Source organism: Aedes albopictus, chromosome 2 (assembly GCF_035046485.1).
Source record: "Aedes albopictus strain Foshan chromosome 2, AalbF5, whole genome shotgun sequence".
NCBI classification, from domain to species: domain Eukaryota; kingdom Metazoa; phylum Arthropoda; class Insecta; order Diptera; family Culicidae; genus Aedes; species Aedes albopictus.
Window position 1 is genome coordinate 332,206,537 of NC_085137.1, and position 27,737 is coordinate 332,234,273.

The 27,737-nt window shown below is 38.8% G+C and overlaps 2 protein-coding genes across 2 annotated transcripts; one reads left to right on the top strand and one right to left on the bottom strand.

The window, feature by feature from the left end:
• The first annotated feature begins 1,641 nt into the window (after positions 1 to 1,641).
• On the top strand, positions 1,642 to 7,631 carry LOC109398084 (clotting factor G beta subunit). Its single transcript, XM_019670447.3, has 2 exons — positions 1,642 to 2,584; positions 7,150 to 7,631. The coding sequence occupies exons 1-2, from the start codon at positions 1,732 to 1,734 to the stop codon at positions 7,587 to 7,589; spliced, it is 1,293 nt and encodes a 430-aa protein (XP_019525992.3). The 5' UTR covers positions 1,642 to 1,731; the 3' UTR covers positions 7,590 to 7,631.
• An 8,084-nt stretch (positions 7,632 to 15,715) lies between these two features.
• On the bottom strand, positions 15,716 to 18,661 carry LOC109397976 (uncharacterized). The gene is made up of 3 exons (XM_062848874.1): positions 16,404 to 18,661; positions 16,282 to 16,349; positions 15,716 to 16,217 (listed from the first exon to the last, which is right to left on the bottom strand). The coding sequence occupies exons 1-3, from the start codon at positions 16,483 to 16,485 to the stop codon at positions 15,879 to 15,881; spliced, it is 489 nt and encodes a 162-aa protein (XP_062704858.1). The 5' UTR covers positions 16,486 to 18,661; the 3' UTR covers positions 15,716 to 15,878.
• Positions 18,662 to 27,737: the final 9,076 nt, after the last annotated feature.

Genomic DNA, 27,737 nt, shown 5'->3' on the forward strand with positions numbered 1-27,737 from the left:
TAACAGGTTTTGTTTGTTTCTCAACAACTTAATAACAGTGAATTTATACAATGTTTCAATAACAAATCTTGAAATCAAAAAGTTATTGATAAAAATATGGATGCAAAATGAGATATAATATAAGAATCATAGCAAAGATTTTTTTATCCTCGCATGGTAGGTATGTAACCCCTAAGTTCAAGCCATTTCAGAGGAAACAATGAATTTCTGTTGGTTTCATTTTGAAAATAAGAAGTAATAAACAGCCATGACTAAGGCCATAACCCACTATATTATAAGCCAGTCATTTAAAGAGAATGGCACGTTTACAGTCTTCCTGGCCCAAACGGCCTTTAGATAATTTCAATTTTGTTTATGAGTTATGATGGATCATGTTGTTCACTTTTTTAATTCCAAAATAAAACCAACAGAAATTCTACACTTCTTCCACTGAAATGGATCGAACTAAATAGAAATCAAATATACAAGTAATTCATAGTTCCGTGTCAAAAGTTCAGCTTAACCGATTCATAGACATCCGATGATATGGCTCATAGACTCTAAACATGGTTTTTGTATGGAAATCAGCAAATATTAACTTTTTCATTTCTTTTGCTGTAAATCTCGCATGGTGTAGTTGTGATTGCAAAACTTTATTGTTGTGCTATTTATTGATGATCAAATAATGCTGCACTCTCAATAATATAATAATAACAGAACTTGTTCTACAACAAAACATCTTATTGAAATTTTATTTAACCTTCCAGGACGCGCGCCATCAAGCAACCGAAATTGCACCGCGCACACGTTGTTTACAACGAGCGAGGTTTTTTGGTGGTGTTGTACTTTTTACAACAGCGCGTGCGCTGAAGGGTTTAAGAAAATATACCAATAGCAGGATCATCACAAAATAAGATTGCCCAATAAAACCTGTTATGGAAATGTTATGCCTCAATAAGTTAATAATAACAAATCAAGGTTTTTATATCTTGGTTTTGTGGTTTTGTGATTCAGTTGTTATTATTTTGATATTCTCTACTCGGGTGGGAAAGGGAAAAACATAAAAAATAAAAAAGGTTACCAGGCAAAAAAACAGAAGAAACTGGAAAAAAGAAAAAATGTGGACGTTTGAAAACAACTCTAAAAAATACTCTGTTGAAACCAATACTATACTCTAAAAATGTAAACAAATAAATATAAATCTTAAAACTCTGTAGGAAATGCTCGGATGGATCGACCTGCCAAAGACCACGAAACACAATAACAACACAATACCAAAATAAGCTATTTTAATACCATAATTACTAAACAATTGATTGATTGATTTATCTTTATTTGAGAGACTTTCAGCCCTTGGCTGGTTCGTCTCTCCATTACTAAACAATACCTTGTTTTGGTATGATACCTGACTTTGGTATGCTGCAGTTATGTTTTAGTTATTCGTATCTGCTCGGGACCCCTACGCGTATTTGAATCAATCAATTAATCATATAGCAAACAAATATTATCAATATTGTTGTTCGTGATAGCACAAACATTTTACAATCAGTTACATTTTTGTATGTAGGTGTACTTCATACAACGAAACACTGCATATGTGCGTATATTACGGCAAAATAAAAACAAATCACAGTTACTCTTAACTGTCCATGCTTTAAAAACCCCCTCGCCCATAAGGCAACATTGAAAGAAACAAATCTTTGCGAAACGCTACACTGACTCGATCCACCGGCATCAGTTCGAAAGTGGAAGATGAACGCTTCATTGGTTTTTTACGCGGCGGCTCTTATCGCACTCCTGTGTCTCGACGCCACCGGCATTCATGGCTTCCAGTGTGGAATAAGGCAAGACAAAACTCGTTCGCTGATCACCAACGCGTACGACATTCAGCCCGGGGATTACCCCTGGCACACGGCGATCTACCAGGTGATTCCCCTTCGGCAGTACATCTGTGGTGGTACTCTGGTGGGTCAAAGTGTCGTCATCACTTCGGCCCATTGCGTCACAGTACCAGGGCTGGGTGTAGCACGAGCCATCGATGATCTTGTGATAAAAGTTGGAAAGCATCTGCTGAATGTCCAAGGAGACTTTGAGCACGAGAGAGGACTAAGTTCAGTGATTATTCACAATGGCTTTAGCTCTGATAAGCATGACAATGATATTGCTTTGTTGATCACCAAAGAGCCAGTACAATATGGGAAGTTTGTTCAACCGGCATGTCTGCCTACATTTTCGTTAACCAATGACGATGCCCTCGGCACCATTGTTGGTTGGGGCTTCACGGAGAAGAAATCGATATCCAATGTTCTGAAGGCAGCAAATGCACCGATTGTATCCAAAGCTGCATGTGTGACCAGTAATCCAACTGTATTCTCAACGACTCTCACAAACCAGATGTTCTGTGCTGGGTTTCGAAATGGCACGAATGCTTGCAATGGTGATAGCGGTGGTGGATTTTTCCGGTTCGTAAAAGGAAGTTGGTATCTTGTTGGGATTACATCGTTTACGGCAGCCAGACAACAGGATGAGAATCTGTGCAGTTCTACTGATTATACGGCGTACATAGATGTGGTGAAATATAAGCGATGGATCAAGGAGAATTCAGGTGAGTGTCGTGCAAGGAACAATATGAAAAGGTTTACTGAAACATATTTTCCCTTCAATAGTGTTCATATGGCAAAATATTCTAATAATTGTTAAGAGTAGTTCAGGGGATAGACACAATGATCAGGACATTCAAAATTTTCCCCTGTTAAGAAATGGTCAAATAGCTGTAACTTTTCGAAAGGTACAATTTTCATCGAAAGTTGATCAACTAGATGTGTATCAATGGTCCAAATTTGGAAAACATCGGGGCATTCTATAGGCGCTGTCCATAAACTACATAGACTCAGTTTGGGCAATCTGAGACCCCCATCCCCCTCGTAGACTTTCGTCCATACAAAATTTTCGAAATTTGTAAGAACCGTTGACTTTGGCCAGACTTTGTAAAACACAATTTGAGTTTGTCTGATGACTATGGCCGAGATCGAGATCATCTTTCAATGAACTTTAATCTGGCTTGCAGTCTTAATAAATTTGCATAAGAATTTATCTTCTTGGCTCCAATGTTTGGATCCCAATTTGTAATCTACACAGTCGAAAATCGCAGGACAAGATCGAGGTCATCATTTGTTCATTTTTATACCAGAGCATTACATATCAGTGAATCAAAATTCAACCATCGCGCAACAATAATGACAATGTCGCAACCTGTATTTGTTGCGACAATCCACCCAATGCGACATAAGTTTGTCCCAACTTGAAAATAATAGGATACACCACGAGTTTAGAGATTTTTAAGCCCTGCATTGCGATTTTCGAACGGTAACTTCGAGTCAGCAAACACTGCAACTCTGCTGAAGATCTATCATCAAACAGTTCCGACTTTTGGGTTAGTAATAATTGATTATTCACGATTTGAAAAGTGCGCAACAAATTCAGCTTCCTTTTTGTCTGCAACAAAAATGTTCGAGATCATGTCATTATCTGTTACCAGTAGGGATAAAGAGTAATCGTCGCGCCTTCTTTGTTGCTTGTTTTGTGCCTCTTTTGTTTGGCAATTCTTTTCACTGTTACAAATAATAAATGTTAATATAAATGTAAATGATTAAAATTGAGCTGTCCAAAGCCAACATTTGTTGTAAAAATCTGAGAGCAATTCAATATGGATTTCTCCTGTGGCCACTCCGGTGACCACGTGGAACCAATTTGCGGCCCCTATAACCATAGCTGTAAAGGCATTCAGATCGGGCTAGGAATTTTTCGTAAGGGAAATTGCCCTTACTCCCTTGGGCATAGAGTATCTTCGTGCCTGCCACACGATATACAGGGGATGGCCAAAATGTTTGGAATAGGCAACTTTTTTTTCTCTCACAAAAAAGTTCAACATGCTATAACTTTTCATAGAGTGCATCACAAAGTCCCAAATTTTGGCTGTTTGTCAACCTATAATATGTGCATCATTGGTACAAATTTGGGCTCGATTGATTGATATTTCGCAAAGTTAGAACCGTTCGGGTAGAACACTATTTTTTAGACAACTCATTTTTGAGCTGTCATGTCCCGGAAACCAGTGAACCGAATTGAATGCAATTTTGAACGTACACCAACAATATGTAAATGCTTCACAAACTATTAAAACATAGGTACTTTTTAAACGTTGAAAAAAGTTATCATGGATTGACACTTTTTGGATTTTTCTCGAAAAAATGTATTTTTTTACATCAATGTCAATAAATTATAGTATTGATATCCAAAGATTTTCCACCTCTGTTCTCAAGTTATCTCTAATCAGATATATTAGAGCCAATTTAGATTGAAGGAAGAACGAATTTAGTAATTTTTGTGTGGTATTGTAAATTTGACTTATTTTCCTCTATGTGGCTAAAAACTTCAACCCGATACAACTTAATTCGCCGTGAGAAAATATTACATTTTAGAAAGTCGTATTAAGTATTATTATATTGTTGATAAACGTTTAAAAAAAATCATTCAATTCGTTTCACTGGTTTCCGAGATATGACAGTTCAAAAATTAGTTGTCTAAATAATAATGTTTTACCCAAACGGTTCTTACCACGCGAAAATTTAATCAATCGAGTCCAAATTTGTACCACTGATGCACATATAATAGGTTGACAAACAGTCAAAATTTGAGATTTTTTGATGCACTCTATGTTGAATTTTTTGGTGGGAGAAAAAAGTTGTATATCCCAAGCATTTTGGCCATCACCTGTACATATGTAAAATAATGTTTAGCAGAGAAAGCTCTCACTAAATACCGGAAGAAGTGCAAATTGAGAAGCAGGCTTTTTTTCAGTAGGGATGTTATGCCAACAACAAGAAGAAGATGACTATCAATCTCTGTGTGTATCACAAGAACAACAGACATAAAACAGACAAAAAAACGAACGTTGAATCACGTGGCGCCGGTTTTGGAGCGAAAACTATATGAAGTTCATTTTCGTTGCCCAGTTGACCACCTTCCGGAATCCCTGTAACCCGTTCAGCATTGACCAGACCTGCCCAAAACCCTTCAAAAATGGTCCTAAACAATATGTTTCTCATTTCAGTGAAGTGTGCAGAGAAGTTATGCAATAAAATGCATAAAGGAAATACATTTGTGGATTTTCAAGAACATAGCAACGATGAAAACAAATATTTCGGATGTTCCGGATTTCCGGAACCGGTTCTCAATAATTAGTCAATATTAATGTCTATAATCAAAGTCCACGTAAATACCTTTCCAACGATTCTTAGACGGTCCTGATTACTTGTTTGGTTGCAAAGTTATAGCTTGTCGAAGTTAGGGTCTCTAAAGCGGCATTTTTTCAGTTGAAGCAGGTTCCCAGTGGCCACAGTGGCCAAATCCGGATTTCTCCGATGGTTTTGAAAACTAGACTTGTGGCCCTTTCATTTGAGCCAAAGAGATCAAAAATCGGACAAGCCACTGATTTTTGCGAGCTGTTCAAAGTTTAGGGTCAAAAATGACCCCAGGGTCTTATTTGTAACTTTTTTTAGGGACTAAGGAAGGTTAAGGACAGACTTGTTAGAATCCCAAAATGGCCGCCACAATGGCTGACTCTGGCACCCACTCACGATTTTGAGGGCACAAACCTCTTCGTAAACAAAGCCAGCGCATCTGATCTTCTTATTTGAAGTTTATTACAAGTGAGCAAGTACAGAATAATAAAATGCACTGTTGTTTGAAGCTTGCTTCTTGAGATTTGTGCGACTGAAGTTCTGATGCACTGTTGAAGCGAGATTTCAAGACGTTTGTCCTAAAATAACGAAGCAATATTTTCAAAATTGGTTTTCGTACACATGTAGAGCATGGATCGGATCAAGGTATCTCCTGATTCTTTTTTCCTGGTGGAAATGTTTTTCGCTTTTACAGAAACTATTTTTTGTGAAATTTTGTTAAAAAATGGTTACTGCAAAAATGAAACCGAATGTTCATAGAAATTTTGTTTACTCTTTTATTGTTATAATCAAAAAAGGATGCATTATTTCACAGATTTCAGCATTTTCAGACAGTCTCAAATAACATTTACAAAACGCAATTTTTTTAATTCGCTGTAAGTGAGGTATGGTTAGGGCCCATATAGCCGAGGCGGTAAACGCACGGGTATTCAGCATGACCATGCTGAGGGTGACGGGTTCGATTCCCGGTCGGTCCAGGATCTTTTCGTAAAGGAAATTTCCTTGACTTCCTTGGGCATAGAGTATCTTCGTGCCTGCCACACGATATACACATGCAAAATGGTGATTGGCAGAGGAAGCTCTCAGTTAATAACTGTGGAAGTGCTCATAGAACACTAAGCTGAGAAGCAGGCTTTGTCCCAGTGAGGACGTTACGCCAAGAAGAAGAAGAAGAAGAAGATGTATGGTTGGGCGTGGGAAATAAATATGCACAGGTATTTCATTAAAAGCTGTACGTTAAATCTATTTTTGAAATAAATTTAAAAAATATATAGTTAGAAGCATTTGATTATTCTGGGTTTTTGAAAAATTGAAATTATATGTCATCTGACATAGACTCGCTGTGAATATTATTCTCAGTGTGTTTTTAAGTCCTTTTAAAATACTTACAAGCATCTTAGAAAACATCATTTCAATCCAACAAACCAGTTTCGAATTATATTTTCCTAGAGAAGAAAATTGGGGTTTTTCATATGCCCATTTCAAAATTTCGGTGAAGAAATTTTAAACAAAACCGTTTAAATCAGGTTGTTTTGTAAATTTTATTTTCACTTTAACGTAATATGTTTTTCCTTCCCATCGTACTTTTTACTTTCCATATAACTATGGAATTAGAGAATATATTCTGACTGTGCTATTTTGAATTGCTCCCGTAGTGCAAACAGCTTCCAAAGCGGGGAACCCCACCAGCTCGCTGGTTCCTCACATTTAAAGGAACAAGAAAGCACGAGCACAATCATTCAACGGCGTATCACGCTACAATTGCGAACGCATCGTTCAGAATGAAAGCAATCATTTCTTTACTTTTTGTTATCTCTTACTTGTTAGGAACAAATTTGTGTTCACCAATCGTTGATGAGGATGACTGTATGAAGTATTGTAATTCGAAGAGGAACGTAAAACTAATTTATTTCTTTTTTCTTTATAGATTCTTCGTTTGGATCACCTTGTTTGGATATCCGGTCGCCAACAAAACTGAAGAAGCAGTATTTTGTACACAACAACATAGAAGTAACTTTCTTGGAAGCGTGGAGGAAGTGTCAAACCATTGGCCATCGCTTGGCCACAATTACTTCGGAAGAAGATAGCCGACTTATCGAACAAGCGATTGCAAAGTCAGGCAACACGAAAGGTCCGTGGTACATCGGTGGCACCGACTTGGGCAATGAAGGTCACTTTGTTTGGATATCTACCAATAAGCCCATCGGGTACATGACCGGATATTTCAACTACTCACCAGGACAACCCGATAATGCAGGAGGAAATGAGAACTGTCTGGAAATTGGTCGCTGGGGCGGTGTGGTTTGGAACGATGTTCCGTGCGAGTGGAGGCAACGCTACATATGTGAATATGTCAGCCCGTACTGATAGTAGACATTTATTACTCAATAAAAACGATAATAATTTTAATTCAACTGTTCACACACAAACTTCAGTCGCTTCGAACAAACCGAATCATTCCATTGCATTGTATCCGCGCGAAGTGCAACACAGTGTTCCTTTTCCCCACGCATAACCGCAGCGTTCGGTTCGCCAGAAGCCCACTGTTGGAAGCGTACCTGTTTGTTGGTCATCCCCCAATGGAAGACCCCCGGTTTGGCCAAATCATTGGCACCGATCCAGTAGCTTTCCGATGGTTCTTCACCATTGTCTCGGAGCCATTCTTCCAAATCCTGGCTGTCATACCGGTCCCGAATTTGTGCCAGCGACATTCCCATCTCGTTGCAGTATGAAATCGCTTCGAACCATGTTCCATCCTATAATCGAATAAACAAATAATGATCTCTTGTTTTTTTCACCTGAACTAGAAGGCAACTCACATCGAATGGTATCATGTAATTTTTCGAGCCATCGTTGATTGCTTCACATCGGCACAAGCACATGTTTTTCACCAGGATGTCTGCGTGTGGAACAGAAAGCATGATTTTGAATAAAAAACCGTAGAGAACATATAAGTCAAAATGGATCACCTCGCACAGTTTGATTCCTTAGGGGATCAGCCCCAGTGTATGCGATAGAACTGATCATGCAAAGTACTAAGAGTGACGATAAGAATGCCATCGTGCTCTGACGATGTTTACAACTTAACTGAACTGTGCTTTTTGATTGAAGCAACTCATTTGTCTTGCGAGATATGTTTATACAATTTTTGCTGTTGGGGATTTTTTCACATTTACATTGATTGTAATATAGGACATTAGTTTATTTGAAGCAAAAACGGTATTTTTGTTCTCCCAATTTTAGCGTTTACTAGACGGAGTGACCCTTTCAAACCCGACAATTCCCCCGATGTATTCTGTGTCAATAAATTAAAACAACTTTTAGGCCCTGAGGAAGGTTTAATAGCCGGACCGAAACGTTGGCGATGATAAAAAATTATTCAACGCAATCAATAAGACTGTAAGCCGAAAAATCGGGGGTGGGAGCTCAGGTAAAATATTATCTCCTGGGCGCCCATTAAAAACACCACCCCCGGCGAAGACTGGCGCTCGAGCCTAGCTATTTAGCACTGTAGTTGGAGGAAATGCCAATGCAGAACCCGTAGCTTCCGGGAAGGTAAGCCCAGCTCCCTGGGTTAGTGGGTTGGTGTCAGGCCCTGCGAGGCAGCCGTAAAATCAACAAGAGAAGAATGCGAACCGATACCAATGGAGACGACCACAGCGACGAAAGGGGACTTGCGATTGGAAGCTCGGTACGTGGAACTGCAGATCTCTCAACTTCATCGGGAGCACCCGCATACTCGCCGATATACTGAAGGACCGCGGGTTCGGAATCGTAGCGCTGCAGGAGGTGTGTTGGACAGGATCTATGGTGCGAACGTTTAGAAGTAATCATACCATCTACCAAAGTTGCGGCAACACACGTGAGCTGGGAACAGCTTTTATAGTGATGGGCGACATGCAGAGGCGCGTGATCGGTTGGTGGCCGATCGACGAAAGAATGTGCAGGTTGAGGATCAAGGGCCGATTCTTCAACATCAGCATAATAAACGTGCACAGCCCTCACTCCGGAAGCACTGATGATGACAAAGACGCATTTTACGCGCAGCTCGAACGCGAGTACGACAGCTGCCCAAACCACGACGTCAAGATCATCATAGGGGATCTAAACGCTCAGGTAGGCCAGGAGGAGGAATTCAGACCGACAATTGGAAAGTTCAGCGCCCACCAGCAGACGAACGAAAATGGCCTACGCCTCATCGATTTCGCCGCCTCCAAGAACATGGCCATTCGTAGCACCTTCTTCCAGCACAGCCTCCCGTATCGTTACACCTGGAGATCACCACAACAAACGGAATCGCAAATCGACCACGTTCTGATTGATGGACGGCACTTCTCCGACATTATCGACGTCAGGACCTATCGTGGCGCTAATATCGACTCTGATCACTACCTGGTGATGGTTAAACTGCGCCCAAAACTCTCCGTTATTAACAATGTACAGTACCGGCGGCCGCCCCGGTACGATCTAGAGCGACTGAAGCAATCGGATGTCGCCACCGCATACGCGCAGAATCTCGAGGCAGCGTTGCTGGACGAGGGTGTGCTCGATGTGGTCCTAGAGGACTGCTGGAGTACAGTCAAAGCAGCCATCAACAACGCAGCCGAGAGCACTATCGGGTATGTAGAACGGAGTCGACGAAACGATTGGTTCGACGAGGAGTGCAGAGCGGTTCTGGAGGAGAAGGATGCAGCGCGGGCGGTAATGCTGCAGCATGGAACCCGACAGAATGTGGAGCGATACAGACAGAAGCGGAAGCAGCAGACCCGTCTCTTCCGGGAGAAAAAGCGCTGCCTGGAAGAAGCGGAGTGCGAGGAAATGGAACTGCTGTGCCGTTCACAGGAAACACGCAAGTTCTATCAGAAGCTCAACGCATCCCGCAAAGGCTACGTGCCGCAAGCCGAAATCTGCAGGGATAAGGATGGGAGCCTCCTGACGGACAAACGTGAGGTGATCGAAAGGTGGAAGCAGCACTTCGACGAGCACCTGAATGGCGAAGAGAATGTAGGCACGGAGGACCAAGGCAGCGGAGTAAATGACTATGTTGGTGCAGCAGAGGACGGGAACGAACCAACTCCCACGCTGAGGGAAGTTAAGGATGCCATCCACCAGCTCAAAAACAACAAAGCGGCTGGTAAGGACGGTATCGCAGCAGAACTCATCAAGATGGGCCCGGAAAAGTTGGCCACCTGTCTGCACCAGGGAATAGTCAAGATCTGGGAAACCGAACAGCTACCGGAGGAGTGGAAGGAAGGGATAATCTGTCCCATCCACAAGAAAGGCGACAAGTTAATGTGTGAGAACTTTCGAGCGATCACCATTTTAAACGCCGCCTACAAAGTGCTATCCCAGATTATCTTCAGTCGTCTCTCACCTAAAGTAAATGAGTTCGTGGGAAGTTACCAAGCCGGTTTCATCGACGGCCGGTCGACAACGGACCAGATCTTCACCGTACGGCAAATCCTCCAGAAATGCCGTGAATACCAGGTCCCAACGCATCACCTGTTCATCGACTTCAAAGCGGCATACGACAGTATCGACCGCACAGAGCTATGGAAAATTATGGACGAGAACAGCTTCAGCTGACTAGACTGATAAGAGCAACGATGGACGGTGTGCAGAACAGCGTAAGGATTTCGGGTGAACTATCCAGTTCATTTGAATCTCGACGGGGACTACGACAAGGTGATGGACTTTCCTGCCTACTATTCAACATTGCCCTGGAAGGTGTTATGCGACGAGCCGGGCTCAACAGCCGGGGTACGATCTTCACGAAATCCAGCCAATTTGTCTGTTTTGCGAATGCCATGGATATTATTGCTAGAACATTTGGAACGGTGGCAGAACAGTACACCCGCCTGAAACGTGAAGCAGCAAAGGTCGGACTGGTGGTGAATGCGGCTAAGACAAAGTACATGCTGGTAGGTGGGACTGAGCGAGACAGGACAAGCCTTGGCAGCAATGTTACGATAGACGGGGATACTTTCGAGGTGGTAGAAGAATTCGTCTACCTCGGTTCCTTGCTAACGGCTGACAATAACGTGAGCCGTGAAATTCGGAGACGCATCATCAGCGGAAGTCGGGCCTACTATGGGCTCCAGAAGAAACTGCGGTCAAAAAAGATTCACCCCCGCACCAAATGTACCATGTACAAGACGTTAATAAGACCGGTGGTTCTCTACGGACACGAGACATGGACGATGCTCGAGGAGGACCAGCAAGCACTCGGAGTTTTCGAGCGACGGGTGCTAAGGACGATCTTCGGCGGCGTGCAGGAGAACGGTGTGTGGCGGAGAAGGATGAACCACGAGCTCGCTGCACTTTACGGCGAACCCAGCATCCAGAAAGTGGCCAAAGCCGGAAGGATACGATGGGCAGGGCATGTTTCAAGAATGCCGGACAACAACCCTGCAAAGTTGGTGTTTGCTAACCATCCGGTTGGTACAAGAAGGCGTGGAGCGCAGAGAGCACGATGGGCGGACCAGGTGGAGCGTGATCTTTCGAGTGTTGGGCGTGACCGAGGATGGAGAGCTGCAGCTGCAAATCGACTATTATGGCGGCAAATTGTTGATTCAGTATTATCATGAATTTGATGTTAACTAAATAAATGAAATGAAGCCGAAAAATCAATTATCCAGTCCAGTAAACTATTATCCAGTCGACACAAAACGACATGGTGGAAACACATAGGGAATCGCGCTACTTGGGCGGTGGCTTCTATATTCGTCTGTTTTCCACTATAACTCAGTCAATCTTGAACCAATTGACACAATTCTTGGAATGCGGTGAGATAGGTATACAGTGGCGTTTCGGTTTTATCACTAGTCGTTTTAATCACTACTCGCCCGAATTCACGGTTTTCTATTCGATTTTATCACGATTTTCGTTTCGTTTTTATCACACTTGTTCTAAAACATTCTAAAATCAATATAAAACCAATACAGCATTGCCCAGTCCACCAAAACTGTTAAAAAAGTGAACTACGACTCATATATTGTGCAGCTGAACGATTTTGAATAAAAAAAATACATTTTTTTCTCGTTTCACTAAATTCACGGTTTCGTTTATATCACGGTAAAATTTTTCTTGATCGTGATAAAACCGAAAAACCACTGTAGTATCTACCCGTGTACAAAATTTCAAGTCAATCGGTTCAAAATTGACCGAGTTACAGTGGAAAACAGACGAAAATAACAGACGAAAAAAACCACCGCCCAAGTAGCGCGATACCCTACGTCTTTCTACTAACGACGTTTTGTGCTACAAAGATGATGCGGACTTGGTAAAACCGTGAGTCCCGAAATGAACTAGCCTCGGTCTGAAAAATCCCTGAATGTACTCCAGGAGAAACCTTTGAAGGAACTTCTGGAGGAATCACTGAAGGATCCCCCGATTAAATCCCTGAAGTAAAGAAGAAACTCTTAGAGGAATCTATGAAAGAACTCCAAAAGGAACCCCTGAAGGAACTCCTGGAGGAAGCTTCAAAGAAATTTCGGGAGGAATCATTGGAAGCATCTCCTGGAGAAATCTCTGAAGCAACTCCGACAGGCTCGCCTAGACTAGAGGAATCTGCATGAACTCAACGAAAAACCCCTGATGGGATTCCTACAAGAACTCTTGAATGAATCACAGGAGGAACCTCAAAAATAACACCTTGAGTAATTACGAAAGGAACTCCTGGAAGAATCCTTGAAGGCACTTGTGTACTAATCCCTGAAGAAACTCCTAAAAGAATCCCTGAAAAACTCCTGGACGAGCTCCTACGGAACTCTTGTAAAAATCCCTGCAAAATCTCTCTGAGATATCCCTGTAAAACTCCTTGAGAATTGTCTGAAGGAACACCCGAAAGAACCCTTGCAGAAATTTCTAGAGAAATCCCAAAAAAAAGCTTCAGAATGAATCCCTGAAGAAATTCTTGAAAGAATTTCTGAAGAATATCCTGTAGGAATCCCTGAAAGTATTCATGGAGAAGTCCCAGAGGGAATTCCTTCTTGAATGTGCTCCATGGGGTAAGATGCCACTTACTAGCGACATTCAAAAATGCCATCCGTAATTTTTCAGGCATTTCAGACCCCTTTTCCCCCTTTGTCTCACCTTTCGTATACTCAATACATGGAGTGTCACATTTTTAAAACACCTCTTCTCCTTAAACGGTGGTCGTCATATTTGAATGACCCTATAGAATGACATGGATAGCGTAGGCATCAACAACCATGCGTCTCCATATTCTTCAATCTTCTTGGAAACACTTGGCTTTTATTCAAGTTACCAGAAAATCTTAATTACATTCAAGAAAAACAGGGAAGTTGTCAATTTTCATTGGGGAATCAAAATATTTTCCGTAAGTTTGCCAACCTGGCTTCTAAAAGGATGATGTATTCGAACATATCTTTACACCAATCACCTATAGTAATGATCTAACAACTAAATCACTGCGAAACCCAACATGGAATAATAGTATGTAATGATCAAATCACTTTCAGGAATGGTTTTATGAGTTGGGTCATTTTACCTCACCTTGGCAATTTGAAATGTTCCCTTTGTACGCTGCTTTGAAATCAATAAGCAGATGGTGATAATTAATATACTTTTGTCAAGACTGGAAAGCCTTCTCTTTTAGTGTCTTATTTTTTGGCAATTTGGAATAAAAGTATGAGTAACTAATCGAAATAGGCCGCACATATTGTGTTTAAGTAAAGTTTAGCATTAATCTTACCGTATGCGTGATAATGTTTGCACCATCGGCCAATAAAATTCCAGTTTGACTTGTGAAGACAATGTATTGGTTTTATTTGCAGGCATTTAAGCTATAACTCATATCATAGTAGGCTGTGAATAAAAAGTGTTGATTTTCTTAGTTTAACACTTGCATAATGACTAAGTGGCAACCTAGCTCGTGATTTGTCCACGCGCAAATGTCGAAAAGTATCCGTGGTAGTGTCAAAGTCAAGATTAACAATTTTTGAATTTATTTTTTTATTTTGACATTGCCTAATGGTGTAGACATTGACACGCAAACAAAAGTTATAATAACTATTGATTCTGGAATTTGGTACGGATCGATAGTTTTTCGGAAATCGAAAAAAACGGAGGTTGCGTTCGAGCAAATTCAAGACTTTCTTATATGGCGCTACTCGTAGCTCCTGGATGCCACTGGTAATAATGTAAGTTTTTTTTCTATGGTCGAAGGATCATAAAGGCTACCGTAATTTTCCTTTTCGATATGCCATGCCGTTAAGTCGCTGATTTTGCGTTTCTTTGCCATTTTTCTCATTGAGCGCATATAATTCACCCAAATTTTATTTTTGGTGGCAGCGATAGCTTTCTTAATCCATGTTAACCTTGGACGACCAGTGGACACCGTCGGGAATAGTTGCCCTTGCTTTTTTTCGGTCTAAGACTGTTTTACGGTTCTCCTGAACACTCCTGAAATGTCTTTTTTAACATTTGCGCGTGGACAAGTCCCGACTACTGCTGCTACCCCTTCATGGTGCAAATTTTAAACTTAAGAAATCGGATTTTTTTACCCGCAACCTACTGTGCTATGAGTTAGAGCTTACGTACATGCAATAAAAACCAAGACATTGTGTGTACAGGTGATATGGGTACCTTATTTGTACGATGGTGCAAACATTATCACGCATACGGTAGAACCGTAATCCGGGGTAACATTGATCAGAGTTTTCGATCTTTCTTGAATAATTCTCTTGTTAAAGCAAATGTTACATGTTTTATATTTTTAAAAGAAGTACTGGCCCTCTGAGTTTGTGTTAAGCTACTCGAAAAAGTATTGTAAAACTTTAAAACATGTTTAAAAGGGTTTTTAAATCTAATTTTTGATTGTGTTGATTTGGGGTAACATTGATCATGTCAGTGATCAATGTTCATTTGTGTTGAAAATACCCTTACTTACTAAATTCGGGGTCGCTGATTTCGAATATGTTGTCTAAATTCTTACAAATAATGTACTTTTTAAGTTATTTTAGGATTAAAATCCTCTAAACCACGAATAACGCCTAAAGGTAGGCAATGGCTTAAGGAATTGTTAGTCGACTTTTAATAAATCGTAAATTTTACTGAAAAATAGCATTTTCATAAAAGTTTCGTTTATAAAATCCAACTCTAGGATATCATATTGAAGTAATACAGTGATTTCGAACCTCATATTATATCTAGTATTCACGCCAAGCATGAATGTTTGACAGTGTATCTCATTGCGTTACGAAACACAGTTATGGAAAAATCGATTTAATTCAATGTTTATGAAATTCAATTTTCATAAATTGCATGTTATTCAATAGCTAAATGATAGCAGATTACGATATACCATTCCATAGTAGAAACTGATTCAATGTAAAATGCTTGTTTGAAGATTTCATGAGGTGGGCCAAGCCGATCAATGTTACCCCGCTGATCAATGATACCCCGGATTACGGAACATAAAAACAAAATGAAGGAGAAAAAAAGGTAATTGTGATATTGAATAAAGGACACATTTCCATGTTTTGTAAAATACAGTCATTGTTTGATTAATTGATTGATTCATAATAAAGATTAAAATTACTTATATTTTTGCAGACGTTATACAAATACTTGTACAATGTAAAATTTAAAACACAAATAATAATCAAAATAAAATTCTAATCGAATAAAATTTCAACCAAAACTCTGACAAACATAACAAGCAGTTTGGCTGCATGGTTTTGGAGACCATTTAATGTGATTGTCGTCCAGCTCTGCGGTCATGCAGCCGGAAGGATTGTGCACATTATCATCCCAGCGCACATAATTGGAGACCCCACCGACGGGAAGCATGATGGATAGCCATATCCACGATCCCGGTTGGCCAAGGTCTGTTCCACTCAACCACACCGGTTGTCGGACGTTTTTGTCAGCGAGCAATTTCGCTAGCTTTTTCGAATCTTCGCGAGATTCATCGGTAGCCAAAACCTGATAGCTGTCCATGCACAATCGAAATGCGGAGAAAAAGTTTGGCTGAAATAGAAGAAATACAGCGTGCAGTTTATAAGTTCACATAGACACCGTTTGGTTCATTTACCTTATTGTTAGGGCAATATAAAGTATATCTCTTGTCGTCATCTTTTTCAGATTCGTGAGATTCGTGAGCTAAAAAAATTGATTGAATAAATTCAACGCACAAAGTAATATATAATCACTTACACCATGCATGTGATTCTTCGGATTCCCTAGAGCCGTGGCACAGTACAACTATTGTACTAAATATTATTAACAGCTTACTCATTATACAGAGCAATCACGTTAGACGTAATCAAGAATGGAAGGAATTTCTCTTTGAATTTATTTTTATACCGTTCTTTGGAAGATGCCGAGAGACCGAAAAACAAGATATCGTTTATCCGGAAACCGGTTGCGATAAAACCAACCATGCAATGACACTCATTGAAATATATGAATGCAGAAAAAAAAAACAATAATAAATGAGCCCATCGATTCCGAGTGCATTTTGGCACATTTATTCAAACACGCCAATCCTGCTAGCTTCGTGCCGTTTGCCCAAGGTTGTTGAGGTCAATGACCTTCCACTGCAAGTATGAACGAATGCGATGCAATATTGAGCAGTAATCCTCTAATACGAATACCCAACGGCCCAAACCAAACGACCAAATTCTGTTCATCTAAATATCATTTTTCGTAATCTAAAATCGATTTAAACACGTTTTAAACACTTTTTGAGTATCACTTTTAACATCCCTATGCTTTTATATTTATCCTGGAAATCTATTAAGGATACATTTTTTTTTTCGAGATAATAACATATTGACATTTTATGATTAATGTTAAAATATTGTTATTTTAACTATTTTTTTTGCATAAACAAATACTTTCCGTGTAATTTTAAGGAAAGCTATTTTAGAGTGTATTTGATTCCCCTAAACTCTATTACAATAATATAATGAATGGGCAAAATTTTAAAATATGCTAATTGTAGCGGTGAAGCAATGAGATCTGAAAAATAACCACAACATCAAGTTTTAAATGATTTAAAAACAATGTAAATTGCTATAAACCCTCGAGCGATCGCGCTGTTGTACTTTGTACAACACGTTGAAAAAATCTCGCTGTTTGTACTCAGTATTAGCGTGGTGCTGGCAGTCAGTGGTGGCTAACCGCCCAGCCAACAATTTGGTTGTTATATCGAAATTGCAACTGAAATAGTCACACATATATAGCACCAAAGAAATCGTATGCAATGCACGAAACAAGCATATACACAGAGCCGTAGCGTGGGGTTGGCCAGGTTGGCCCCCGCCAAGGGCGCCAGCCTCTAAGGGGCGCCGAAAAGGTCTAAGGCTAGAAGGAACAGTATGATGCTATTGTTTTCTTGTATGTTACCAAGGCTTCAAAATTTCTAAGATTGATCGAGTGTTTTTTACATTACGTTATTCTCAAAAATTCGGTCTCTAGATTATTTCTCATGATGTTACCTGGGAATTTAGCTTGTTTTTTTATTTTGGGAAGCTATTTTAGTTGTTTTTGAACGAGTAAAGCAAAATCAATAAGTTTCGAAATTCTAGTGAAAGTTTTTCTCTGAAAATTACTGGAAACTTATTTATTGACATATTTAAGAGTGTTTACAACAAGTATCTTGAATAATAAATATTTAGACGATGCTTTTTCTGATCGTCTTATTGTTATTACCAATAAATGTATCTTTTGGCTTAAACTCCTGTAAATCTAACAATAATCATTCAAGTCCTATTCACCCACAAAACAACCAGTGATTTTATTTATGTTCATGCCCTTAAAACAAATGAAATATTTCGGGAATTTCTTCATAAATTTCACTAGGTTTTTCTTCGGATTTTGCTGGGTTTCTTTAAGAAAATCTTAAAAAAAATATTTCAGAAATTCCTCAAGGGATTTCTTTGAAAAAATTTCAAAGAATTTCTCCAGAAATTTTCTCAAAATCTCCTCCAAAGATTATTAAAAAAAAAAAAAAATAACAATTTTTTCTGGAGATTCTTACTAAAAATTCTCGAAGAATCCCTTTCAAGGAGGTTTTTAGGAAGTTAACTAGGAAATTATTCAGAAATGAGTCAAAGGATTCCTCTCGACATTTTTACATGGATATTTAATAATTTCCTTCAATGGATTCCTGCAAAAAATGTCTAAAAGGATTACTAAGTAACGCTTCAGTAGATTTGATTAGTAATTCCTCCATGGATTCCGATGAAAAATCCTGCAGATATTCCATTAGAAATCACTATAGGGATACCTTCAGAAGTCCCTCTGAGAATGAATTCTTTCAGAAATTCTTCAAGGGATTTTTGAAAGAAAATCTTCTATGAAACTGTACCATGCTCACTAGGGATTGATCCATAAATTTCTGCTAGAATTTCACTAGAAAATTATAAATTTGGAATTTATTCAGAAATTTCTACATGTTTTCCGTTAGAAAATCTGCCATTAGCTTCCATGAATTCCATTTAGAATGCTTACTTAAATTTCTTGAAGATTTCAATCATTTATTCCTCCTGATATTTGTAGGAATTCTTCCAGAATCTTTTTCATAATTTCATTCAATGAATCTAGCAAAAATTCTTCCAGAGATTTTAGCAAAAACTCATATAGAGATTCCTTCAGGAATTTCTCCTGGTATTCCTTAATTTTCATGGTTTGTCTAATGATTCCTGATGATTTTCTTACAGATCTTCTAAGAAATATTTTGATTGAACTTCAGAAGAAACTTTTGGTGAAGTTATTAGAAAATTCTGGTAAAATCAATGGAAGCTATAGCCAAAAATGAGTTAAAACGTTTGAGGATTTCTGAAAGCTCCTGTAATTCAACTCAGTGTTTTTGAAAACAAAATTCATCCTAAAAAATCCGAGAAAACTAAGATTTCATCAAAAAATGTATGCATCATTCATTCAATCTGAAATGTTATTTCTAACTATTGTGCTGATCTTAGTATGATTCTTGAAATGCAAAATGTGTTCGTACTTATACTCTTTGAAAACTTTGAAAACGTACTTATAACAAAAAAAAAAAATAATAAGCAAAATAATAATGTCTAATTGTCGTGGGGCGCCAATCTGGATGCTTGCCAAGGGCGCTGTGGGACCACGCTACGGCTCTGCATATACATACTAAAGTGGAGGCCATATCGAAGCATATATCCGATTACTGCGATTTCCTCCAACATGATTAACGATTTCTCGAAAAAAAATTACGATTTCGCCGATCTTCTCCGTCTAAATATACGATTGTGCATAATCTTATTACGATTGAGTGTACCGATATACAATTTAAGATTTTCAAATTTAAAAAAATCAATTGGTGTTCAGCGGGAATTGAACATAGGTATTTTGCTTGAGAACTGCGCGTTATCTCTTTTGGCTATATTGCCAAGTTGGAAGTAGAGAGTTCAAAGTGAACGTGAACGAATATAAATTAGCGAGATACTGTGCGATGTTTTCGGTGGGAGCGTTGTTGTTGTGCATTGAGTGTCTCAGAAAGTGGTGCCGTGCAAGAGGCTCGAAATTCACAGCGTTGTTGGAATCTATACACCACTTATTATAAGTTATCTGGTGTATATCCCTTTCGTGACGGAGCGCAAAAAAGTGAAATCTCCATACAAATTGCTCAACTTTGGATCTCTAGAACTCTTAGATTTCCCAACAAACCAACAATTATTTTTCCTCATTTGAAAGAACTACTCTTTATCTTTCGATTTCTAGCTTTGATTGCCTTTATAAATCGGAAATAAAAAATATGCGATAGATAAAACTTTTTCATGTTTTACGGTTTTTGTCCACTTTTTGTTTACCTTGTTGTAGTAAATCCCACAGGCAACGTAAACAAAAGTTTATTTACACACATACAAGTACAAGTGATGGCTGAATTATGGAAACAGTTTACATCACATAAAACAAAGTCTAAACAGATGAAAAAAATATGCAAACATGTTACTGCTCAACAGCACAATTGTGCTGGTTCGTCACGAAAGGGATATAAATAGTACGTAATCTACACAGTAAAGAGAATTGTCAGACAAAAGAGGCACAAAACAAGCAACAAAGAAGGCGCGACGATTACTCTTTATCCCTACTGGTAACAGATAATGACATGATCTCGAAAATTTTTGTTGCAGACAAATCGGAAGCTGAATTTGTTGCGTACTTTTCAACTCGTGAATAATCAATTATTACTAACGCAAAGTCGAAACTGTTTGATGATACATCTTCAGCAGCATTGCAGTGTTTACCGACTCGAAGTTACCGCTCAAAAATCACAATGCAAGGCTTTTTTTTTGTAAACACATTTATTAGAACTAATCAACTAAATACACATACATTTGGATCAAACGAAAACACAATTTAAAACAAAATTTAATGCCTCTACTGATTTTTGGTCCTTGGCGTCTAAAATAAAATTTACATAGGTAATAAATGCTTTTAGAGCCTGGTATCGGCAACGCCTATTCATATTCTTCAATTCCGGTATTTTTAGACTGATGAAAGTCATCCTCCTTCCTATATTTGTCTCCAACCTAGAAAGGAGATGATTCCACAGAGCACTGATCCTTGGGCAGCCGGCGAGTTTGTGCTCTAAGTCCTCCTCCGTATTAGGGCACTGATTGCAGTATGGACTTGCAACTCGGTTTTGACGATGAAGTAGTTGCGCATGAGGGATCTTTCCATTCACGACCAAATAGTACACCGACCGTTCCATCGATGTCAGTTCCTTTACTCCAATGTTGCTCCATACTCTTTTCCAGGAAATATTGGCGTTTTCTTCCATGACTTTTGGTTTTTTCAGCTGCTCTCGGAAGTAGTTATGAAGAGAAGAAGCAGATGGGCTTTCTTCTATTCGTATTGGGATATACGGTAGAATTTTAGAGATGCTCTTCAAACACGGGTAGAGAGCAGGGATTGCAGCTGAATTCGGTGGATTTTCCAAATGCTGTCTCATCGTACCAGCAAATGGGGTTTCCCTGATTTCAATCAGGAATCTGGTGACAAGCAGTGATTTGCACTTGTGCATTGGTAGATGCAGGTTCAAACCTCCCATACTTCTCGGCAAAGTAAGTTGTTCAATGGGAACCCTAGTTGGAAAACGATCCCAGATGAAACTCCCAATATACGAAGTCATCCGTGCTACTGCTTGGTTCGGTATACTGATAACCGAGGCAAGGAACCAAAGTCTTGATGTGATGTACGTGTTTAGGACGATTACTTTCTGTTGCAGAGTTAGATTTCTTGCTTTATACATCCACATCAACCGGGATGATTTCTTAATCACATCCGCCCAATTGTAGTCTATTATCTGCTTGTGAGAGTTGAAGAACGTCACCCCCAGGACTTTGATTGAGTCTTGAACCCTTGGCCATACTGTGTCGTTCACGTCACGCTGCGGGCCCAAGTTTACAGCGACCGTTTTACTGATATTCAATAAAGACCCAGAGCACTCCCCAAAACTTCGAAACGTTTGTTGGATGGCATTTAGCTTTCGTTCATCGGTTATGACAATGGTTATGTCATCTGCATATGCCACCACGAGATCATTTGGTCCATTACAGATAGTGCGTAGCTTTTCTAGGAGTGGGTGGAGGTATAGGACAAATAAATGCATGCTTAAGGGATCGCCCTGTCTAACAGAACGCTGGATGGGGAAGCTAGGAGTGAGATTTCCGTTAATAAGTAAACGAGAATGCGCGGAGGACATAATCTTCCCTAAAAGCTGCACAAAGTTAGCATTCAAATGGATGTTCCGCATCACGACCATTAGATAGTTTTGATTGACCCGATCAAAAGCGTGATCAAGATCGAAAGAGATTAATTTTCCACGCATTCTTTTGCAGTTTAGTTCCGCTATGCGGTCTTTGATCGAATGAACGGCTTCGAATATAGTTCTATCGGAATTTGAACATTTTTGACTTGAATTTAGCAAGTTGTTTTCAATCATTACCTTCCCTAGTCGATCCTTGAGGATTCTTGATAGTAGTTTATAGTCATAGTTGAGCAGACTAATCGGTCTGTACGCTTTGATAGTCTGGTCACCAGCTTTTTTCTTGCACAGAACAATCACCCCTTCGACAAACTTCTCAGGGATATTACCTTGCAAAGCCTCATTGATGATCATGTTGAGCTGCGGATGAATGATATCGAATGCTTTAATGTAGAATTCTTTCGGAATTCCATCACTACCAGGAGACTTTCGAGACGCACTTGATCTTATCGCAAAGAATAGTTCAGCTGTTGTAATTTCATCCATTAAGACCAAGCCCACCCGTGGGCTTCATACTACACACGCAACAGCACGTCGTTAACGATTTTTAATTTCGTTATCCACCCATTTTCGCACCGCTCGTTCGTTTCCATGTGAGTAAAATAATGATCGATCGTCTTTGCGCACCGGTAGTCTCTATCCGTACCATCGGTTTTTTGCACTTCTGTAAATCATCGCAAAATTTTGTGTATTTCTATGATGTTATTGCAAATCTTATTCAGTAAGGACTGTATCGGAAATTAACTATAAACGTTCACAATTGCCTGAAAAATAATCTGTTCAAAATAAACATAACTTTTTTTTGGAGATACTATATAAATCTCTTAAATAAAGAATGGCAGTTCTGATTTTCAAAAAATAATCATTTAACTTGGACTTTCATCTCAAAGATTGCACATATGATTTAAAAATTTTGGACACCTCCTAAAAATTTAATATTGCGAAAACGATGGGAAAATATTAATTTTTTTCTCTTATTTTTGCGCAAATATATTCTTTTCCAGAATGCTCATGATATAGGAAAATTATTTTTATCAAGAAAAATTCCCTCCGCAGTTTAGGGCAATTCTTAAAAATGAAAAATAGGCCATTTTTCGAGAAACTCTTTTTTTATGCGTCTTCAAGGAACGATTACGCAAATATAAAATACATTAAGTTGTAAATTTGCATTTTTTCGATTGGGTATGTATTTAAATCTATTGAACAGGTAGTTTTGCCAGACAATGGAATTTTATAACCTCTGAAGATATTTAAAACAGAGCGTCAAAGTTCGATCAAAAAGTAGGTGTTTTTTGGGATAGACCATATTTTTAATGTTGGAGGTTTTTCTATCCAAAATAAGAATTATTAAAGTCGGTATTGAGTGATATGTTATGTGTATATAACTGCTATTAATAATCATTATTTTCCAGATTTTTCCCCGTACATTTTTTTTTTCGCTACGAATTATTGAAACGTTAAAAAATAAATAAAAAAAGCAGTTTGTCCAAATTTTTTTTTTTGAGTGGTATACTCATAGAACTATATTTTCAGTAATACTAAACATTTTCCATATTTCTTCAAGCTGTTCTAAACTTAACTATATTGTGAAGATTTCATAGAAGAACCGGAATAAAAAGACCAACCGTGCTTCGAGATAGAGCATTTTGAATGTTTATAGTTGATTTCCGATACAGTCCTTATAATAATCTGTGCTCATATTTTGAAAGAAGGGGTTTTGGATAAGATTGAAAACTGTTAGTAAAAATTGAACTCAAATAAATAATTCCCTTGTAGATTTGTACCAGTTTTAGTGCGTTTAAAGATATCATTTTATCAATAATGTATGATTGTATTTAATCCCGGAATTCAAGCAATCTTTTTTAAAATTATATGTTTGTTGCTTACTGTATGACTTGTAGGTTGAATTTTTATCTAAAATAATATCCATCTCTTCAATATCCATGTTGCCTTTCTCGCAAGAAATTTATCTAAATTTGAGAATATGAGCATCTTTTTTGATAATTAGATTTATTGAATAATTACATCCCTTGCATTTCCAACACATTTATAACGTAGTTGTCTCCTTTACAACTTTGCGTAGGTCAAGATTCTTGAATCCTGGTCATAGTAGAAGCTGTCTTCTAACAGTCTGCGATATATTGCGATTATATGCGCTTGAAGTAGACTGCGTATTTGTCAAAGTACATAATGAGCCCACTCCCCTTTTTGGCATTTCATACAACAATTGTTGTATTTTAACATCCAACACCTTGCTTTTTCTATAACGAGGAACCTACAATATGGCAGTCCTGCTCACCGCCTATTTTAATTGATGAAACTTGTCAGCTCGACTACATTTTTTAAGATGTTCATCGGTATGAAAAAAAAAAATAACTGTAGTGTTTCTATGATATCTGAGTTGAGTTAGGTACAGTCAAAGCATCTTTGAAAAATCGTAACTACTCTTATCTAATCTCATACATACGCGGAATCACCCTGGAAAGCAATCGTGTTACTTTTCTTGTCAATACTGTTGCTTGCAGCATATCAGAGATATGACACATGCATCAAAGCGGCCTGGTCTACTGCGTTGAATTTACGCGCAAAGATGATTCTTCGAAATACTTGGAGTACAGAATAAATAAAATTTCGGCAAGGTACTTCTCGAATTTACAGGGGAGGAAGGATGCGTGGACATATTGTACCAAACGATCCAGATTACATGTTGATAAATATGTTTTGAGTATATGAAAATGTGTATAATAGAGCTATGAATAAATGTGTAATATTGGGCAGATCTCCCCAATTGTTGGATTGTTTTCATAGATCTAATGTCGAATCTCCTATTCTGTATGATCGGTGTTATTCACATGGGGTCTTCGCAGGTTTTTTTCTGCTTTGCCCTATTGTTTCTACAAGGGTAAAGTTACCCATTTTGCACACTTTCTTCCTAATGTCTCGTTTATTTAATTTAAATTTTTAAATTTATATTTAATAAACTACTCACTGACGACCACCATTCAAAAACAGCAATCAAACCAAAACTCCTATGCCTTTTTGAAATGTACACGACAAAACGAAACGCGAGGCACAGCTTTTTCAAAGCGGGGGATCTCAGCCCGGAAAGTGAAGAAAGAAAACCTTGTGCTCACTTATTACCGTCAAATGGTATCTTTTCGGGTTAGAAAATACGCACATCTTCTCACCGGAATCTGCGACGGATGACGATAATTTTGGAACTTGTCGGAACGAACTTCGCGAGTTATTCATTTGGACATTTTTCTAAATGTGCGAAACTAAACTTTACTTGCTGCGTAGAAACCCCGGCTCAAACATGTACGTGTTAAAACACCAAAACTCACTGAATCACTATACATTTCTTCAAATATTAGTTTCGAAACGATCGGCCGAATCCAAAACTAAAGGTGCGATGATGAGCAATCGTAACTATTTTTAAGAGAAAATCAATACATTTTCGATATGCATGATACTAAAATTGGCGAAGAAGGGAAAACATTATTCATAACATACTTAAGCAAAGCTTGTCAATTTAAACCTATTATTTTTCTGCGTTTGTATTGTCACTCTATCATAATTGTATGTCAGACAATTTGTTGTGTTATTCGTGTAACGATCTATGATATTAATTGGTTGAAATTTTCAAATATTTGATGCAAACTAAAATAAATTCCTACCTATACAAAACAAGAAAATCATTCTCTAGAAACTATATACCTGGCAACAAACCCATACTCATGTTCTTTCGTCTCCTCTTTACGCTACCCAGAAAGCTAAACGCGAGAGAGCGCACGAGCCTACGGATAGAGACCGTACTTTGCATGTCTCTATATTCTAAGCCCTGCTACGAACCGTACGTAAACTTTTCGCTGTCGAGCCCTGCTTAGCAGCGACCGGTGCGGTTCGCTTCTTTGTTCGGGGCTCTACTTAACGTTAAAACGCTTGATGGAGCCCATGAGTGGGCTTGGTCTAAGGCAGCGTTAGCATTGGAATCAGGTGGAATGATACGGTTGACTGGAAAATTTTCGCTACCGCGTAGGTGTTCCACGCTATAAAGGTTTTGGAAATAGTCATGTACGTGGGTTTCAATTTCCACTGCATCAGTAATGCAACGATCCTGATGGCGAATTGAATTGATGGTTGATTTTCGTTTGTATCGATCTCCTATTTGAAAAGATGATACTTTTTCCCCACATACAAATCTATCATTCAAACGTTCATATGCTTTCGAAAAGTTGCTCTGAACATTTAACATTTTGGCTTTAATTTTATTGACTTCAACTATGCCATTCGGATTTTGATACAACTGTTCATATGCATTTTTAAGTTGCCGATATAGAAACTCATTTGTTGTGTGGAATTCACGAAAAGCTTCATTTGTTTTCCATCGAAAAAAACTCCTTATTTTTGGTTTGGCACACTCGATCCACCAGGACATCCAACTATCAAAATTTCGTCTTTCACGTACCCATCGCAACCATTTCTGCTGAAACTCTTCAAGGTTTTGTTCATTGAGAATGTGTGCACGTATGCACCAATACCCACGACCATGCGGTTTCCCTAAATTAGGCAAACAACATCGAATTCGGTATGCCTTATGGTCCGAGAACGACGTAGCTAGAAGATCTGCGACACGAAGATGCGGAACAAGCGACCTGGAGACATAAATACGATCTATTCGAGAAGCAGAGTTGGAGCGGACAAAACTATAATCAACCAAATTTCTATGCAAGCAGTTCCACGTATCAAGAAGCTGCATGTTCTCTATCAGTTGTTTGAGACTAGTACTGTAATTGTTTGATCCAGTAGAATCTTTATTTGCAACAACACAATTAAAATCACCGCCAAGGATAATATGTTCGGTTGAAGCTTGTAGATAGAAAGGTAATTGTTCTTTGAACAAATTCTCACGAGCGGAAAAGTTTTGCGTACCTGATTGAGCGTATACATTGCAAACCGTTAACGAATTACCAACTCTTACAGACATAATACGACTATTCAAACTTCTTTGGACGTTTGCAAAGGGAATATGCGATTTTAGGGCAATAGCTGTACCTCTTTTTGATTCATCTACATTAGTTATTACATTGTAACCAGGTATACGCAGATTAGCGGATTCAACTTCTTGAAGGAGGATAATGTCAAAGTCCATTAAACGCACAAAGGAACGAAGTGCTGCTAGCTTGTTATCACTGGAGATAGTATTGGTATTTATAGAGCCAATAATGTAGCTGATTATGGCAGGACTGGACATAACATGAATTCAATTATGGGGCAAAGCCGAAGTACTCGCGGCTTACTCGAGATTAATTGAAGGGATTGGAATAAGGTGACAGTTTAGTTTGATGAATTATTAATACGGATCGTTTTAGAAGTTGGTTAGTAACGTTATGATTGTCTATTATCTCTGATAACTAAGCGTCAATTTTAATTTTCTTCGATCGACCTCTGGTCCGTTTCACCTTAACAAACGAAGCACCTTCAGCAGGCGAGTCGTTACTCTCACTATCGGAAATCTCCAAGGATAGAGGATTGGGAGAAACAATGGTCATGGGAACTTTGAATGCACTCACTTGGCATGGCTTTACATTATTGCTATCCTGTTGGACCTCGACGGTGGAAGCATCAGTGGCAGGGGCAGCAGCGGGTTGGTTGGTGGCGGCACCGACAGCAGTAGCAGCAGGGGTAGCAGCAGCAGGAGCAACAACAACAGCAGCAGCATTAGCAGGAACAACATCAACAGC